We start from the raw sequence: 14,319 nt of genomic DNA, 5'->3' as shown, positions 1-14,319 counted from the left end.
ACTATCAAGGCATGCCACCCAGTTTTGCTTCAGTCCACAAGAGTGGATTCGCCATTTTGTGAAAGGATTGAGGTCAGATTTGCAGATCCCAGCCTTACAGGTACCTGCTGCAGCAAAATCCTTTAAGGAAGTGGTTAATTTTCTGATAGAGGTGGAGGGGGTGAAGCAAGATGACTTCACCATGGCGTCGACATCTAAGAAGATTCGAAAGGGAGGTGAGTTTAGTTATTCTTACTCCAGAGGGTAGAGTTCAGGAGGTTACCCAGCCCGACCTATTCAGTCTTCACTATAGGCTGTAGCTGGGGGTCCATCGCAGACCAGTTAGCATTTATCTGAGTTTTGATGTTATCCCCAGACTTCATCATTCTCAAAGAGAACAATGCTTGACTCCAAAAATTGTTATGGATGTGGAGACACTGCACATATTAGGAAATATATTCCAAAACACAGTAACAGACCCCCAATAGTTAGAGGTAGAGGTGGCCATGGGAGAGGCCACCATTTTGGAGGACATGGTGGCCAAGGTAATGGTAGTAACTAAATCAGCCGGGGTAGCAGGCAAGCTGGAGTTACTGCAGCGCAACATGGTAGGTACAACGGGCAGACAGGTTATAGGGCTCATTGTTATGCTTTCCCCGGGAGCTCTGAAGCAGAGACATCTAATGTTGTTATTACAGGTAATGTTTTGGTCTGTGATTGCATGGCTTCTATATTATTTGATCCTTGATCCACATTTTCATATGTATCTTCCTCATTTACTACTGGTCTTGATTTACATTGTGATTTGCTTAACATTCCTATGCGTGTCTCTACTCCTGTGGGTGAGTCTTTGATAGTTGATAAGGTGTATAGGTCTTGTCTTGTGACTTTTGTGGGGAGCAATACTCATGTAGATTTGATTATTCTAGAGATGGTTGATTTCGATGTAATTCTGGGTATGACTTGGCTTTTTCAAAATTTGCAATCTTAGATTGTAATGCTAAAACTCTGACATTTGCCAAGCCTGGGACAGATCGGCTAGTGTGGGATGGTGACTATATTTCCACTCCAGTTCATATCATCTCCTTCCTTCGTTCTAAGAGAATGGTTAGTAAGGGTTGTTTAGCTTTCTTGGCACATCTCAGGGATGATAATTCCCATGTACCTTCAATTGAGTCTGTCTCGATAGTCCGTGAGTTTCTAGATGTGTTTCCTGCAGACCTTTCCAGTATGCAACTGGATAGGGATATTAATTTTTTAATTAATATGGAGCCGGGTTCTCGCCCCATTTCCATAACCCCCTATAGGATGGCTCCAGCTTAATTAAGGGAGTTAAAGGCCCATCTTCAGGAATTGTTAGGTAAAGGTTTTATTAGACCAAGTGCATCCTCTTGGGGTGCTCCTATTTTATTTGTGTAGAAGAAGTATGGAAGTTTTCGGATGTGCATATACTACAGGCAACTGAATAAGGTAACTATTAAGAAAAAGTATCATATTCCCCGCATTGATGATTTGTTCGATCAGTTACAAGGTGCTTGTACCTTCTCAAAAATTGATTTGAGATGTGTTTATCATTAATTAAAAATACGGGCAGAAGATGTGCCAAAGACTGCTTTTTGAACATAGTATGGGCATTATGAATTCTTAGTAATGTCTTTTGGGCTTACGAATGCCCCTGCTGCTTTCATTAGCCTGATGAACGGGATTTTAAATCCATATCTGGATCTCTTTGTCATCGTATTTATTGATGATATATTGATGTACTCAAAGAGTAGGAAAGAACATGAGGAGCATTTGAGAATTGTATTGGAAGTGTTGAGAGGGAAAAGGCTTTATGCCAAATTCTCCAAGTGTGAGTTTTGGCTAGATTCAGTGTCCTTCTTGGGGCACGTGGTTTCTAAGGATGGAGTTATGGTGGATCCTTCTAAGATTGAAGCATTGAAGAATTGGGTAAGACCTACTGATGTTACAGTGGTAAGGAGCTTTGTTGGTTTAGCTAGCTACTACCGTCGTTTTGTCAAGGGATTTTCTTATGTTGCTTCCCAACTGACAAATTTGACTAAGCGGAATGTTCCATTTGTATTGTCGGACGAATGTGAACAAAGCTTCCAGAACCTCAAGAGCTTGTTGACTACTGCACCAATTCTTACCTTGCCAGTGGAAGGTAAGAATTTCATTGTTTATTGTGACGCATCTTATTCTGGTTTTGATGCGGTGCTAATGCAGGAGAGGAATGTAATTGCTTATGCTTCGAGGCAATTAAAAGTGCATGAACGTAACTATCCGACCCATGATTTGGAGTTGGTTGCTGTTGTGTTTGCATTAAAGCAATGGAGACATTATCTATATGGGGTTAAGTGTGAAGTCTATAGAGATCATCGTAGTTTACAGTATGTCTTTACTCTTAAAGATTTGAATTTGACGAAGAGGAGATGGATGGAACTATAGAAGGACTATGATATTACTATTTTGTATCATCCAGGAAAAGTTAATGTTCTGGCAGATGCTTTAAGTAGAAGGCAGGGAGCATAGGAATTCTAGCCCACTTACAGGTTTCTAGACGCCCATTGGCTAGAGAGGTTTAGACATTGGCTAATGACTTTATGAGGCTGGAAGTAATAGAGAAGGGAGGATTTTTCGCTTGTGTGGAGGCAAGATCTTCTTTCCTTGACAAGAATAAGGGAAAAACAGTTTGCTGATGAGAAATTGATCCGAATTCGAGATATGGTATTACGACGAGAGGCTAAAGAGGCAATAATTGATGAGGAAGACGTTTCGAGAATTAAGGGAAGGGTATGTGTGCCCCGTGTTGATAATTTGATTCACACTATTCTTAGAGAGGCTCATAGTTCAAGGTATTCTATATATCCTGGTGCAACCAATATGTATCGTGACCTAAAGCAACATTTTTGTTGGAGTAGAATGAAGCGTGACATTGTTGATTTTCTTGCCCAATGCCCGAATTCTCAGCAGGTAAAGTATGAACACCAGAGGCCCGGAGGAACACTTCAGAAAATGCCCATTCCTGAATGGAAATGGGAAAGAATTGCAATGGATTTTGTGGTTGGTCTTCCAAAGAAATTGGGTAAGTTTGATTCTATTTGGGTAATTGTTGACAGATTAACTAAGTCTGCTCACTTCATTCTGGTCAAGGTGACTTACAATGCAGAGAAGTTAGCCAAACTCTATATCTCAGAAATTGTTTGATTGCATCGAGTTTCACTTTCCAACATATCAGATAGAGGTACGCAATTTACTTCTAGGTTTTGGAGAACATTGCATGCTCAATTAGGTACTAAGTTGTATCTTAGTACTGCATTTCACCCTCAGACTGATGGTCAGTCTGAGCGAATGATTCAGGGGTTCGAGGATATGCTTTGTGCATGTGTGATAGAATTTGGTGGTCATTGGGATAACTTCTTACCCTTAGCAGATTTTTAATACAATAATAGTTATCACTCAAGTATTGATATGGTCCCATTTGAGGCACTGTATGGGAGGAGATGTAGGTCTCCCATTGGTTGGTTTGATGCATTTGAGGTGAGACCATGGGGTACCGATATTTTGAGGGAATCATTAGATAAAGTAAAATTCATTCAGGAGAAGCTTCTAGCAGCTCAGAACAAACAGAAAGAATATGCAGATCGAAAGGTTAAGGACATGGATTTTATGGAGGGTGAACAAGTCTTGCTGAAGGTCTTACCCATGAAAGGGGTGATGCGGTTTGGTAAGCGAGGTAAGCTTAGTCCGAGGTATATTGGTCCATTTAAAGTTCTGAAGCGTGTGGGGGAGGTGGCTTATGAATTGGCATTGCCTCCAGGACACTCTGGAGTTCACCCAGTATTTCATGTGTCTATGCTGGAAAAATACCATGGGGATGGAAACTACATTATTCGTTGGGATTCAGTTCTTCTTGATGAGAATTTGTCTTATGAGGAGGAGCCTATTGCTATTTTAGATAGAGATGTCCGCAAGTTAAGATCAAAGGAGATTGCATCTATCAAGGTTCAGTGGAAGAATCGGCCAGTTGAAGAGTACACTTGGGAGAATGAGGCTGATATGCAAGAAAGATATCCACGTCTTTTTACAGATTCGGTTAATCTTTCTCGCCCTTGATTTTCTTCATGTGATTGTTCGAGGACGAATGATGGCTAAATTTGTATCTATTGTAACAACCTGTTTAGTCGGTTCGAGCAATAGAATTATTTTTGATTTACGTAGTGGGTCGACGGATCACGCGACGGACTGTCATGGTCACGACGGACCACGCGACAGACCATCATGGTCCCATACTTGTGTAATTTCTTCTGCTGCTCTCCTCATTACCCTCAACGACAGGTAGGACGAGCCTTCATAGGCACAACGGTCGAGGATCTTCATTCCAAAACACTTCAACTCTGAAATCTGGGTACTGGGATCGACTCTCTGAACTTCACGACGGAACAGCACCACGGACCGTCGTAGATACGACAGACCGTCACAAGTTGCGTAACCACGCTACTCAATTTCACTCTGAGAACTTTATGATGGACCTGTAGGACGGACCGTCATAGATACGACGGACCGTCACAAGCTGCGTAACTCCACCCTGTGTCAGATTTCCGCTAAAATTTAAATTGGTGTTTTGGACTATTCATGATTATAATTATGAAATTAGTGGGGTAAGTTTAATAATAATTTATTTACTTGGGGGTTAAAGAAGATAATAGGTAAATAAATAGTGGGTTACTTTTATCATAATGGATTATATGAAAATTAGGGAAAATAAAAAGAATCTGCAGAAGAAAAATAAATAGAACAGAAAGGGAGAACAAGCGAGAGAGAGAACGAAAAAGAAAGCATGTGACTTAGACTTCAGATTGAAAAAATTCATAGGCATTGAGGAAAGCAAAGGCATTAGGGAGGTAGCTTGCTTGATCACGATTCTTCAGTGGAGGTAAGTTATGGTTTATTTATATGTGATAGATAAACTCTAAATAGCAATCGATATGTATTGAGTGGTATTGTAAAGTCTTCTATGTTCTTGATTGTGTGTTTGTATGTTTTGATTGTGTAATTGTGGTGGGTTCGAATGATGAGACTGTTGAATCTTCAATCTAAATCCTCTCTATTAAGATGACTCCTTGACATAAAGAAGGCTTGAAAGAATAAAAGTAATGAGATAAATGGATCGGAGTGTCACGTTCCGACAGGGTAATATTGGATCGAAGTGTCACGTTCAGACACGGTAGTATTAGGGGATCGGAGTGGCATGTTCCGACACGGTATATGCGATCGGAGTGTCACGTTCCAACACGATAAAAATAAAGAGAAGGAATCTTGAATTATGTTAATATACTCAAATTCGAAGAACCTATTTCCCAAATGAGTATGGTGTGGAGGTGTGAGTCCTCATAGGTGTGCTTGGTGTTATTGCCAATGGTTCTTGTACTTGTTGATTGTCACCTGTTAAGTATTGTGGTTGATTTTATATTATTATTCAGTATATATATTGCTTTCTATTTTGAGTTGACCGATGATACCTACTCAGTACGTGTTAAAAGCATCTTTTTGGATCGAATGGGCTTTTGTGAGAAATGGCGGAATTTGATACATGGATGTTTATGTAATGAAGACTTTGGAGTGCTTGTGGATGGTGTGCCACATGGGTACTTTCCAGCTTCTCGAGGGCTGCGACAAGGGTTCCAAACCTAGCCTGTTGATTTTTGCTGAAGAAGTGCTAATGGTATCATTGAAAATGATAACGTACTGGCCCCTACTTGTATTTTCTTCTTTTTGTTTTACGGAGTGCAGCAAGTGCACCATCGACTTCGACTCGCCCTCAACTCTAGTCAGTCTCCAGCATATCAGATTTCAGGGTGAGCTATTATTACTAGCTCGGACTGGATTCTCTCATTCACATCTTGATGTCCTTGAAGTTCGGACGTGGACCATCTTTTTACTTATTTTAGCTTCTTAATCACTCTTAGATTTAGAAATTTGAGGATAGACATTCTTGGTGTGATGACTTCCAGATTTTGGGAATAATAAGTAATAAACTTTAGAAGTTTATTTAATTTATTACATTAATAAGTTTTGGATCTTCCGCATTATTTTTACTATTCATAATTGATATACTGGTAAATGTTGGGGTTGTTATTTTTTGGTTCGCTCACCTAGGAGAGTAAGTGTGGGTGCCACTCGCGGCTCGTTTTGGGTCGTGACACTAAGTAACCTAACTCGTAATCCACTCTTGGATTGTAAGTCGCCATGTTTAGTATGTATTGTTTACTATGTGTAGAAGCATAAATATGAAGGGTGCATTTCACATGTGTAGAAGAATGATTGTGAAAAGAACATAATGACCTGAACTTGTTGAAACAAAGATGATACTCATCAAAAATTTTTATACATGTACTTAAAGAATGGTTTAGAATAAGATGAATTTATTAGATCAAGGTATTAAATAGAAGAGACTGATTTTATAACATAACTTAAAATCTAACTTGATTTGGATAATTTTACAATTTAATGACTAACCTAATTTTCAGGTGTGTGTGTGAAAATCATTATTGAATAAAATATTAAAGTGCCAATTTAGAACATGCTTTGTTAGTCATGCTAAGATAATGTACTCTAGATGTTAGGAAGTTGTCATAGGCCGTTGTTCTGAATAGTCCATAACTAGCACAATAGAGTCTAACAAAATGAGATAAATATTCCCTTTTGATCCAAATATTTTAAGCCTAAAATTGACCATTTCTTTTAAACATCCTAATTCACCTCCCTAGAAGTTAATATCTTTGCCCCAATCCCTCCTTTGACATGTGCACCTTGACATTGTAGAAAAGACTAAGTTAAGGGTTGCTAATGTATAAGTGACATCGTTCTTGGACCTAACCCGAAATCAAGTATTATGCACCTCGACATGGATGAGTCATATGTTGAGGGTGTCTATGAAAGTGAAATTCCAAAGAATGATGTGTAAGTGTTTGGCGTTGAAAATTAAAAAGAGAGGGGATGTGACTTCGTGAAAGTAAATAAAAGGAAAGGCATGAAAAATAATAAAAATATAAAATCTAAAGAGCTACAAAGTTGAAATTCACATGTATGATTTAAAGGAATAAAATGAAACAAGAATGAAAGGAAGGATGTTGAAAATATGGAAAAAGAGGTAAACGACCTAATGTGATTCCAAGGAGGGCAGAATCTCACTAAATGTACCCAAATGTACCACACCTGACCCTGAGCCTACGATACAAGCTAAGAATGTCCTCCAGTGATCCTAAAGTCTAGTTTGAAGACTCTAACCAGTGAAAATAAAGGAAAGCCTATGGTATTGAGAATAATTTGTACATCAGAATTACTTCTGAGCTTGAGAGTTGAAGAATCCCTATAACAAATCTCTCTATGCATTGAATGAAAAAATGGAACATTATTGATGTAAAGGAACTAGGGACAGAGTAGGAAAGTTTATGCTCTAGGGATAGCCAAATAGTGTATATGGTGTTATTGGTCTGTTTGTTATGTCATGTTTGGATGTGCACAAATTAGCTTGTTTGCGTCTAAGAGAAAAAAATTGCGCTTAAAATATGAGTTGGGATGTAGAGTCATATGATTGCTTGGGTTTAAACTTCGTGATTTTAAACAATTTCATTTAGATTCATAATATGTTTCTTGATTACAACCAACGTCTATAAGTTGAGGGTGTTGATGCACCATGACTTTATGGTACTATTGATATGTTTTACTTAGGATTTGTGTTTATCTGGAGGTTGTTTTGTGTTAGTTTTATGTTTTTATGTTGTTTATTCAGGAAATAAACTCAGGTGAGTAAACTAGTGGTGATATCAAAGGAAAATGCAAAAAAGAGATCCCTACAAAGGAAATCATGGGTCGTCGAGTGACTTAAAGTCTGTAGGTAAGGGTCGTGGGATAGAAATGCAAAGGTAATTTGGAAGCTCAGGAAAATCATACTATGTGTGGAACCACGAGTCTTAATATGGACCATCGAATGACTTAATGTCTGTAGTACAACTTCGTAGAAGTTATATGAGAAATTGTCTTGTACATGATGATGAAATATTCTTAGTAAGGAGTAATTGTAAACTCCGAAAATCCATGAACTTACCTAGAACCTCACACGATGAATTAGTCCTTGTAACACTATATTAAGATCTCAATTAATGTATATAAAAATTTTAGGAAGGTCTAGAGTCAAAACATTAATAAACCTCCATGACGTCCGGAGACTAGTGAAATGGAGGTTAGTGTGCCTTGGCATGTGTCATGAGATTTTATGTGTCGAAATTCAATGAAATTTAGCATAAAGGTGTTAAACATGTATTATAGTGCGTTTAGGGTCTAACCATATGGGTACGACTCCCCAACGACCACCCTAATGTTCCTTGAGGGAGGCCGTTCAAAAATTACCCAAAAGTTGTCAAATAATATTGGTTACCTACTAAAACCTATCGACGAGCCACCACTTGATCGATGATGCATATATCATTCTGTAGGTAATTCCTTATACATTATTCAAAACTTCCCAAAAATAGAATGTACGAACTCATCGACGCCTTGCTAGTGCGGTGGCGTCGATGCACCTATGGTCCGTAGGTTAGGGTGTCGTCATTTGTGTTGTGCTTTCACTGTTATATTTTTAGTTAGTTATTTGAAATATAGAGTCGTTTAGTTGGTTAATAAAAGGTTCTGTGGTGTATAATTAAGGTATTTAAGAGATTATATGAACACATAACCCTTATTAAACTAACCCAACTCACTTCATTTCTCAAATTCCAAATCCTTCTTCGTTCTCTCTACTTTTTCTCTCATAAAGGAATACCAATGAAGTTCAAGGTCAAAGAGGATTAGGGATGCATGAATTTAAATTTTTCTCATCAATCGTAATTAATATCTATGTTATGGGAACTTTTCACATTTCGGACTTCTTTCCTCAAATGGTTCTTCAAATTTGATTTTTAAAACTTGGGAAAGTTTCATTGTTTATCCGAAATTGATCTTTCAAATTATTTTTTTCTTGGTTTGTTTTGACTATTTTGGATATAATATTATTTATTATCAGTTAATTAGGGTATTTTCTAATGTTAGACCTTATTCTATAGAAGAAATCATGATTTGACCTTATTTCTGTAACCCTAGGTTAAAAATTAATGTTGAATTTGTTAGTTGTGATGCAATTGACATAGTTTTTGCGTTGAATACTATTATATAATTCTATTAACTCTATTAATGGATGAATATTACAAGTTAATGGTAAGACCATGGGAGAAGGCTTCTGAAGGTAAATTGGTAAGACTTATGATTTTGAATCGTTCCTTCAATTAGATGGCTTGACTTGATTTAAATTTTAAATTGAAATATTAATTATGAGTAGATTAGATAGGTGATTGTATTATCAATGTAATTGAAAATTCTGTACTATATGAATTGTGAGATTCTGATTAAGGGTTAATAATATGAGGTTGATTTGGATCACTTTTGTGCCGTACTATGACATGATGACGAGAATTTGTTAATCTCATATATAAGGGTTATATTGAAAGGAGGTTCTCATGCAATTTCGTATGAGATAGTGATTATGATATACAAGGGGTTAGTCCTCTATGACCTCGATATTAAGCTAAGATAATTAAAAAAGGCTTAAAAAAATTTAAAAGGGGATTTTAAATTAGAACTGAGTAAACTAGTTGTGAGAGGTGACCCTTCCCAATGTTGGAAGGTAGGTTCACAATTGTTATCATGAGATCAAGATTACAATGAAATTGTGCATAAAAGGGGTCTTAAGTATGTCTCCTAGTTCTTGAACTATGTTGACACCATAGGAACACTACCAAGTTGATCCACCTAGAATGTTATGTTATTATTTTTGTTCCACCTTGGCAAGTTGACCACCTTCTTTAGTTGTAGGTTTTCATGACACCGAATTCCATATTAGCTCATGTGGTCTACGTCGGTTGGACCATCTTTTCTCGAAAGTAAAATGAATGTAATTAAGTGAACTATTACTAGGATGGCTTAAAGGGTTCTTCTTAGTATAGGTAGGTGTATGGGACTCTACCTATGCATTGAAGTAGTTGGCCTTGACGGTAATCTTATGAGGATGTTCTTATGCTTTTATGACTTTAATAATATGCAAATTTTGTCTTTACATGTTGATGACATATATGATTTTGTCCTTACTGATAAACATTTTACTTGTCTATATTCATATATATGATGATTATTGCACAAGATGCTATGTTAAATGAAGTTAGGCATTAGTGATGATATCTTTCCTTGTTTGATTGACTATGTGGGGTTATGGGAGTTCATATTGACATTTTCACTTGTAGGCTTTGGAAGGGGTAGTGAATAAGTTCCTTGTATAATGTGATAAGATAAACTCTTGAATATGATTTCTTATGATGTTAGAGTTGCTTTGATTTTATGATCTTGACATTCTATTATACATGTTGGTATAACTTTATGTTGATAATATGTATGTTGACCTTACTTTATGATTATATTGGTGTTGTGTTAAATAAGGACTTGTCTTAATGATCATGTGATCATTCGCTTGTATGTCTTGTTAATTGTGCATTACGACTCTAAAAAATTACTAAGCATGACATTGAAAAAAATGCCTCTTTAAGCGTGAATCAAAAAATCATTTGTGGATATGTTTCTACACTTTGTACAAGTTGATGTATAACCCATTTCGCTTATATTTCTACGAATATGTAGGTTTGGGTCGTTGAAGATAGATGGAAAATAGCATGGCACTAGGATATTTGACAAGTGTTTGGAACATCCTTACCGTCCAAGGATGATACCACTATGTAGCTACTAGAAGTTGTTATAGTCTAAAACACATTTAGTTTCAATCTCTTTTATTTAAAGAATATAAGCCTATATGTGGATTTTGTTGTTATGAAGTATGGTCTATGCCCGAATGTTCTATTTATTCTATATGGTGTAAATTTGGAACTCTATATCAAACTAAATTGTTATATGTTGTTTATATTATATAAACGAGAAGCGTATGTAAGCTTCCTGTGAGAGGAGTCTAAGTAAACATTGTATGTAAGTATCTTTTCTAAAAGAGAGGTCTATACAAACCTCAATACGTTAGTAACGTTTTAATTTTCCGCACTTCTGAACAATTGAAATGTAATGACAAATGCTAAAAGGCTAGTCTTAGTCCTTTCTAAAGATGACGAAGGCGGTTGAATCTAGGGGGTGCTCCCCGATCGCGATAGTACGTGACTTGACTTGAAACTATCGTTTCACTTATTGTCCGTACTGCAGGGTCATAGAAGCTTCCTAATAAAGATTTGGTTTTTTAGATGATGGAGAATTTGCTATGTATGGAGTCACAGTAAGGACCCACGGACTGTATCTCGACCGGCGGGGCGTAGGTCTTCCTCGTAGATTAAAGGCGTGTCCTGTTGTTTTATTTCCTTATTTTGTTTCCCTTTTTAATTTTCGAGTTGTTTTCGATAAATAGGAGATGTAAACCTCGTTTTAGGGTGTATTATTCTTCTTCTAGTTTGTAGCTTAAGAGTTTAATATGCAAAAAGAGCAATTTACGATTTCTTATGTTCTTAAAGATTTTGGTATTTAAATTCAAAATTAAATTTTTGGGTTTATTGTTCTCAATACGTAAGTTCATAATAGTTTCATCTAAATTATTTTCTTGTGTTCATATGTGTATGAGCAACTAAACTCCACAACTAGGGTTTTGGGAACTCTGAGCAATCAACAAGGTATGACTACTAATTAAGGAATTTTTTATTAGTGTTTTGCATACATTGTTAATTCTTTCGCAAATAAGTATTTTAACGGTATGTGACATTAGAACTCGCCTTGTTGGTACTTGCCATACAAAGAAGGTAGAATAAGAATAATAATAACCATCATCGATTTATTGTGATACTATATAATAGACTTGTTTTTATTGATGCAAAGTAATAACTAAGTCACATATAAATTATGATATCTAATATTAGGTAATTATAAAGGTGAGCAAATTATACACATGTACACGGACCAAGTGCGAGGTGAAAACCCCAAAACAAATCCCAAAAGCTCCCCCTTCTATCAACATTCTCTCTCTACTCATCCCCAATTGAAGAAGCTTTGAAGCTTAAAGAAAAAGACCAAATCCCTAAAATATCTACTAAATTTAGTGTATTTCTCATCTATAACTTATGGTTTCTTTCAGTCTTGGGATTTCTTTCCCAAGAGGTCCTTTAAAAGATTATTTCTAGATTCCCCATAAACAATGTTTTTTCTCTTCACGTTGGTCTTCTTTCTATAATGAAATTGTGAATCAATTGTGATGAGTTATGATGAATTAATGTTGTTTAGATATGAATTGATGGTCAATTGATGAATTTCTTTGAATTTTCCCTTGACCTATGTCTTTTTTCCAAATCCCTAAATTCTTGAATCGAATAAGGTGAACTGTTGAGGGTGATGAAAAAGGAACTAGTTTACTTTGATTTTAGTTATGATAATACTTCGTGAATTGTCATATTTTATATGTTGGTTGTGAATTTTAAGTGTTGAAGGGTGAAGTCCCTTGAAGGTGAAAGAGGAATCATGTTGATTATTCTTTAATCTCAATGATGAAAGGTGTAATTACATAGATTAGAATGATATTATAGATAATATAATGTTATGATTTTGAAGACATGATCCCTTCAACCCTCACCCTAGACACATGTATTGGCTATGAATTATATGTGCATGATATAACATGATCATCATGTGATTGAATGTAGTTTCTCATTAACATGATAAAGGGTTCAGTGAATGGTTTAGTCACTTTGTGACCACATATGAGTTATTATATTAATATGTTTACATAGGGGTATATAAGAGACTAGTATGCACTTGTATGATGAAATAATATTATTACTAAAGGTATTATTGCAGAGCATCGAAAGGTCATTTAAATGAGATGGAGATCACACGTTAGTAAGTCCGGCCTCCCACATAAGTTTTCTCACGTTAATAAGTTCAGATTCCGTAATTATATGTTCTCTCATGAGGTGGAAACTTCCACGTTAATAAATCAAGGTTTAATATGTACCCACATAAGACTCAACCTTACTGGATCCAACTAGATAGCTTCGTACGAATGGTTACACCTTAGGATAATGTTAGGCCTCTCTTTTTGGTGTTAGAGTAGAACACCAGATTCTATGTAGCTCAGATGGTCTAATATCGGTTATTGCAATTCATTCCCTAATGTAAATGTAAATGAACAATTTAAGCATGTGAACTCTCATTAGTGTTGTCTTGAAGGCTACTACAGAGGGTAAGTGAGGGTATGTGACTTCTTTTACTCATTGCACATGTGGCATCCTAAGAGATTGTTCTAGTAGCATTCTTTAATGATTATAATTATGATTATGGTAATGATCAATAATTTATGAGTAAGTATATATGTATAAGCATGGTATGAAAATATGTTGTAAGTATGAAGTGGGTTGCTTAATCTGATACTCAGCCTTGGATAGGATTATGGCTATATATCTTTGGCATTGCACAAGAATTTCCTGGGTGGTTTACATGTTGAAGTGCTATTAAGGTAATTGACTTATTATGCTTCTTATATATGCATGTTGAGTTTAGTTGATAGAAAGAATGATTTGGACAAAATTTTCCTTTTGTCATGCATTGATGGTTTTGTGCATAGGATTTATACTAAGTACATGTGGTTAACCCATATTTTCTTCCCTTTTCCCAAACATTTTAGGTTTGGGACATTCAGGAGATCCTTTGTCATTGAAGAATAAGACTTGTCTCTTTCCTAAGTCAATTGGTGAGTCCTCATGATGTCCGATGATAAATCCATCCATCAAGACTTATTAGTTTTTTCTATATTCTGAGACAATTATTCCATTCTCATGTTAAGACTTTTATTGTATCCTATATGGAATATTGTAATAGATTAATGTCTATGATTAAACTGTTGTAATTCATTCTATAAATTTTTTAATATTAGACGAAGTCTCAGAATAAACTCTTATGTATTATTATGTTGTCTTATGTGAGAAGCCTATGGATGTTCCCTTTGTAGAGTTCTATGTAAAAATCATCATTGAATAAGTAAAAGTTTTTATTTTCTGCACATTTTTACCTATGATATGTGATGACGAATGTTAAGAGGCTTGTCTTAGTCCTCTTTGAAAATGAGGACGACGGTAACAACTAGGGTGTACTTCGGGTCGTTAGTAAGTTAGTAGCAGATCATTAGGTTAAAATAAATCTTAGGATTGATGTCTCACTAAACCACGTCTATGTAGGGTCTTATTAATAATTGTGAAGGGCACCACACTTATGATTAAG

General features: G+C 36.0%; 1 protein-coding gene across 1 annotated transcript; it reads left to right on the top strand.

Annotated features, from left to right (window-relative positions):
• The first annotated feature begins 3,696 nt into the window (after positions 1-3,696).
• Positions 3,697-4,095, top strand: LOC138337965 (uncharacterized). Its single transcript, XM_069288412.1, has one exon. The coding sequence runs from the start codon at positions 3,697-3,699 to the stop codon at positions 4,093-4,095; it is 399 nt and encodes a 132-aa protein (XP_069144513.1).
• Positions 4,096-14,319: the final 10,224 nt, after the last annotated feature.

The sequence above is a fragment of the Solanum lycopersicum genome, chromosome 8, assembly GCF_036512215.1.
Source record: "Solanum lycopersicum chromosome 8, SLM_r2.1".
In the NCBI taxonomy this organism is placed as follows: domain Eukaryota; kingdom Viridiplantae; phylum Streptophyta; class Magnoliopsida; order Solanales; family Solanaceae; genus Solanum; species Solanum lycopersicum.
This window is presented reverse-complemented; position numbering and strand designations above follow the sequence as displayed.